At 42.4% G+C, this 6000-nt stretch overlaps 1 protein-coding gene across 13 annotated transcripts in view; it reads left to right on the top strand.

Annotated features, from left to right (window-relative positions):
• Positions 1-6000, top strand: part of ctnnd2b (catenin (cadherin-associated protein), delta 2b) — a 158769-nt gene that overhangs the window by 72891 nt on the left and 79878 nt on the right. For all 13 annotated transcript variants that reach the window (XM_056391246.1, XM_056391256.1, XM_056391247.1 and 10 more), the window contains one exon: positions 5414-5448. In XM_056391246.1, coding sequence (XP_056247221.1) covers positions 5414-5448 — 35 coding nt within the window. The remainder of the gene's footprint in view (positions 1-5413; positions 5449-6000) is intronic.

Genomic DNA, 6000 nt, shown 5'->3' with positions numbered 1-6000 from the left:
GCATTTTGAGATAATCCAGTATTGTTGTGGAACAGTCTTGCAGTAAACAACATTGTGCCTCACTTGCGGTCGTGTTATTTAGGATTATGCAATAGGTTTGTGTTGTGTGCACAGCCGAGGATGAGCACAATGAAATATGAGAGAGCATTTCCTTTTTTTTCTTTTCATTAATGACCTTTAAAGCTCTTTAGTGGTTTCCAGCTCTTACTCTAATATTTGAGCTTTGCACACCCAAACACAAAACCCGGTGTTGATCCCTGTGCACACATGTGCCGTCTACTATGGACACGAGCTAAGCCACGCTCACACCTGCCTGCACATGCACGCAGCGTTATATCATTAGCGGTGATGAAGTGCTACGCCGTGGCGTGACCTGCAGCTGGCGAGTTGATCGCGCTGTCAATTAGTTCTCTCTCGGCCTCACTAATTATACTGTCACATCTCGTTGATGCGCCATAGAGACTCAATGGGGAAAAAAGCACTAACTCGCTGTGTTTCCCGGGCCAAGAGGTCAATGAGCTGTTTCAGATAGTGAGGTCCGATTAGATGTAGCTGGTGGCCCGAGAGGAGGAGGACGGCTGCGGCTCAGGTGTCAGTGCAGGTCGGGCGGCTCAGAGGTGGGTCGATTCAAAACCACAGGAAAACTAAGAGCAACAAATAACATGTTCAAAGTGCTTGTTTTTGTTCCCAACGTGTTAATTTTACAGTAATATATATAATTATTGTCATCGTCGGATAACAAGCAAAAAAAAGCAAAGAGTTCTGCAGCACAGACTTTATTCCATGAATTACAATCACGCCACAATGTAGGGCCGCGTCAGTAGCTCCCTTACTATCATTTAAATACGCTAACACCTGTTGGATGTACGTGACTTCACACTTTGTGCAAACATTCATGGTCCCCGGAGGAGGAATCGTACTGACTTCAGAGATCTTTGTGTTGAGCTCAGTGCTGTCGCTCTGTAGCTCTGTAGCTCTGTAGCTCTGTAGCTCAGTGCTCTGTCGCTCTGTAGCTCAGTGCTCTGTCGCTCTGTCGCTCTGTCGCTCTGTCGCTCTGTAGCTCTGTAGCTCTGTCGCTCTGTCGCTCTGTAGCTCTGTCGCTCTGTAGCTCTGTCGCTCTGTAGCTCTGTCGCTCTGTCGCTCTGTAGCTCTGTCGCTCTGTAGCTCTGTCGCTCTGTCGCTCTGTAGCTCTGTCGCTCTGTCGCTTTGTAGCTCTGTCGCTCTGTCGCTCTGTAGCTCAGTCGCTCTGTAGCTCAGTCGCTCTGTAGCTCTGTAGCTCTGTAGCTCTGTAACTCTGTAGCTCTGTAGCTCTGTAGCTCTGTCGCTCTGTCGCTCTGTCGCTCTGTCGCTCTGTAGCTCTGTCGCTCTGTCGCTCTGTAGCTCAGTCGCTCTGTAGCTCTGTCGCTCTGTCGCTCTGTCGCTCTGTAGCTCTGTAGCTCTGTCGCTCTGTAGCTCTGTCGCTCTGTAGCTCACTGTCAGCCTCACAGACCTGCTAACATGGTGCTGGAGACTTTTTATGGTTGTCGTTTGATTAACGACTGAAACTTCTTAATGAGTAGAAAAATTGTTGGCGACTAATTATTTTATTTTATTTTATTTTTTTCGTCAGTCGACATAATTGATTATTTGACGAATTGCTTCAGCCCGTGTAGATACAGCAAAAAGGCAAACGCTTGTAGTGGAGACAAATGGCAGAGTTGTCACCCAGTGATCACACCCTGACTCTGACTCATTATACTAATTCAACTGTGTTAGATGAAGCACTAATTTTTACTGTCGTTCAGTTTAGCTTATTCTCTTTAAAGATATCCTGTTATATTCTGACGTGTCTCCTCTCTTCTCTTCGTCTGCTCTTCCTGTCATGTCTGCTCTGTTTTGATCTCCCTGATAATATGAGCAAACTCCTGTACCCCCCCCCCCCCTTAGCTCAGACAGAAATCTGAAACCCTCTGGACTGGTTTGTATTCGAGCTCTAACTCGTGTCGATGCAGCGAGCTTCCTGTGCGAGCATTTGTTTGTTTTTTTGTTTTTTTTTACCTGCGTCACGTCACGACCGCTGGAAAATAACACACACTCACCCCTAACGAGGCATTTTCAGGAGTAGAGAGGCAACATTTTGATAAAAGCGAACGCAGGGAAGGAATGTGAGGACCGTTGTGTCCTGCCCTTTAAGGAAACATTGACTCAGCCTGTGTCATCAGTACCGGCTGTCTGAACCCAGACCAGTGATAATAATCCTCATCATCCTGCTCCGGCCAAGATATTCCTGTGATATCAACACACTCCATCCTCCCTGACATGGGTGAACGCCTTTCTCTGCTCCCCTGCTTTGTGTGATTCATTTGTGTTCTTTGTGTAGTAAATAGTGTGCTGTGTACAGCTTGTGTTTGTGTGTGTGTGTGTGTGTGTGTGTGTGTGTGTATTGTTTGGTATACACCTGATGAGATGAATGAGGAGTCTGCTTTGCTGACAGAGGGTCCCATTAACATGTAGCGCTTGGCTCCCCCTCACAATCCGTCACACACACATGCACACACACACACACACACAGAAAATGGAGGTAATCAATGGGATGATTTAATAGCATCTGTTCTGTGTCTGCAGGGAGTGAATAGCATTCATCGCTAGGTTTAACTGTGAAGGCTTTGGGTTGGAGATATGGGGGATTTCATTCATTTTAAATCATGCAGCAAAACTGACAAGAGACGATATTGCTACCTGGCATTAATCTCTCAGAAAATACAAAATGATATAAATAAATAAATGATAGCTGTTTGTTGAGCAGAGGTCTTAAAAAATAGTTTGATATTCTAGGAAATACATAAAAAACGAGTATTAGCTTCCTTACCAAGAAGATGAGACCGCTGTCTTGTGTGTCTGCTACACGTGAAGCTAAAAGCAGCAGGCAATTAGCTTAGCTTAAAGACAGGAAGATCCGCCCTGTAAAACCACAGCTTGCGCTCATGGGTTAGAAAGACAAGACAGTGCGTTAATTAGCGGGATTTAAAGACGCTGTTTTTCTCAGACAAAGCTAGACGCGACTGTTTCCCTCTGCTTCCAGTGTTTAAGCTAAGCTAACAACCTGCTGGTTCTAGCTTCATATTTAAAACACAGACACGAGCGTTGTACGAACAAGTGAAGTTTCCAAAATGTCAAACCATCCCTCTGTAAAACGCTTCTTCACCTGCTTTATTTTGAACTGTGCGGCATCATTATGGCTTGACTGTTAGCACGGTGGCTAATGTTAGCTTATATTTATTGACCTGCAGTGTAGACTCTCCTGCTGGAAGCTTCAGCCACTTGAGCGATATTCGATAATATTGAATATCGTGATGTTATCTTGCCATATGCAATATTTTTTTCACTTTATTATTTTGATTTATTTTAAATTTAAGATTTTTTTTTTTTAAGTTTTGCACAGTCTGACCCTTTGAAATACAGTAATATAATTATATATTATAAAAAACACCTGAACATAAATATAATACTGTAATAAAATAATAAATTATGTGTTATTAAAAAATACAGCAACATAATTATAGTAACATTAAGGTGCGACAACACATCTTCTGACAGAGGAAATGACACGATGTTCCTGTTGGAAAAGAAAAGCTGAATTCATATGCAGTAAACCAAACCCCCCCCGCTCCGTTCAATACACTTCAATACACTGATGTTTGCTCAATTTTAGAAACATTTCGCAGAGTAAATCTCACTTTAGCTGTTAACACAAGAAAAGGGCAATTAAAAGTTAAACTTTCTTCAACTTACTCCCTTTTTTTCTTTGTCACCCTGGATTTTTGCCAGATATAGAACTGTAGGTTTCCACTTTAATAAACTGTTCAGAGAGTTTCTAAGGTGAGGGAGAGTAACAGAGACAAAAACACACCAAAAAGAACATGCGACCGAAACAACATCCCACCTTTTTATAAGTGGTGTAGGAAGCTGACGTGGAGACCTCATTCAAGATTAAGCCGTCAGGAAAATCAATATCACTTTTTGTTTTTTTCATATGGAATAAAACAGTCGACAGTTAATTTATTTAGTAGTGAGAGAAGGAAAAGCAATCGACACCCTTCCAGCCAATGCACAGGTTGTTAATTGTAGAGGATGTTTCCTCCAGTTAGAGCTGCTCTGAGAGGATTCGGGTTAGGAAACGGTTTGACTGCCGTCTGCTATAGATCCACTCTTAATATGATCCTGCTGCGGCAGGACTTGCAGCTATAATCCTCCTCGATCTGTGTTTCTGTCTGTCTTTCTCAAATTTATCGCATTAATTACACCTAATAACTTCCTCAATAAAAAAACTCATATGAAATTGAAAAGAGTCGATCGATCCCGTCCTCATGGAAACTGGCACTGGTTTGAATCAAAGGAGATATCTCCTGTCAATCTTCTGTGGTCACTTTAGTACCTCATCAGTGTGTGTGTGCTTATGTGTGTGTGTGTGTGTGTGTGTGTGTGTGTGTGTGTGTGTGTGGATGGATTTTTTTCTTTGTGCTCTCTGCATTGTTTTGGTATGTCGTCATGTTTTTGTTGCTCTGTCCAGACTAAAGACTCTTTCCGAGGCCGGTTTACACTGATGTTTTCTCTCACTGCCTTTAGAAACATTTTTATCTCAGAAGCCTTTTGGGCTCCCTGAAATATTTTCTGTGACTGGATAACACTTCTGTTGCATGAGGAAAAACAGACGCGTTTTCAGTTCAACAACAAAGTATCTAATTGGATCTGATTTCAGTTTCCATTTTCCCCAAATCTTCTTCATAGAGGCAACAGGCAATAATTGTTGCCATACAACAATATACACTGGTACAGTTATTTAAAGGTCCCATATGTGTGTGTATGTGTGAAGAGAGGAGGCACCGAGCCTCTCTTCTGATTGGCTGATTGTTTTCTGAGTGATCGAATTAAAATATATCAGATTTCAGGTAAAAACACTCAGAGAAACCAAATCCTGCAAGGTTTGGATGGTGGGTCCAGGTGGGCGGGGCTTGGTGACTGCTTTGTTGTGACATCACAAAGTTCCAGAAGTCCTGACGGCTGGTTTTAAGGCTCAGTTTCTGAATACAGGCTGTGTGCATTTCTCTGTGGACTGAGGCTTTGATACTTTCACAGTATTAATATGGAAGCTAGACCTGATCAAATATGTATATATATATATATATATATATATAAAAAAAATCAAACTACACATGGACGTCTCACTTTATATAATGTGGGACCTTTCAAACCAGCAAACCAGACTTTTCCATCCTGTCCTTGTTTGTTTTATTACAGAACTATAAAGTGAATTTTAATGGGAAAAAGACACTGAGGCTGATACCAATACTGTTACAATTTAAAGTTATGCTTCTGTTGCATCAACAAACAATATTTCTAATACTGTTTGATTTCTCTTGTTTGTCTCTTGCAGTTCAGCAGATGAGAAGTTTCGCTGGAACAACCAAGGTAATATTTCCTCCTAAATGCTTTCATACATTTTGTCTGGTCCTCTATTGTGTGCATTGCTGACTGTGCTTATTACATTGGTAGCCACTGTAAACCCCCCCCCCCCCCCATCATGCATTTTCAGTTTATTGATGCAGCCCTTTATAAGAGCTATGGCGGCTGCTGCAGTTATTCCCTCTCTGCACCAAGACCTGAACAGAAAAGACTTGTTCTAACAAAAAAAAAGAAAAGAAAAACCTCCTGTCTCTCAAATTCCCCAAACAAACGTCAGCCGCTCTGACAGCTGAGCAAAGGTCAAACAGCATTTGCAAATAATTCTCAGCGTTTAGTTCAACCTGATTGTGGAGCCAGATGGGAAGTGTTTTCCATGAAGAATCAATGAGCGTGAGGCCTTCAGACAATTACAAAGTCAAATTAAGACACTTCTCTGGGCTTGACAACTTCTTTGACAGCGTTTTAGCTGAAACACCATCGCACACGGCCGACGCTTAGCTCTCTCTCTCGCTCCCTCTCTGTCAGTCGGAGGCTGCAGAGAGTAGATTGATTATCTGG

This window comes from Seriola aureovittata, chromosome 12 (genome assembly GCF_021018895.1).
Source record: "Seriola aureovittata isolate HTS-2021-v1 ecotype China chromosome 12, ASM2101889v1, whole genome shotgun sequence".
In the NCBI taxonomy this organism is placed as follows: Eukaryota; Metazoa; Chordata; class Actinopteri; order Carangiformes; family Carangidae; genus Seriola; species Seriola aureovittata.
Note: the sequence above shows the minus strand (reverse complement) of the source record. Positions and strands in the feature narration are given on the sequence as shown.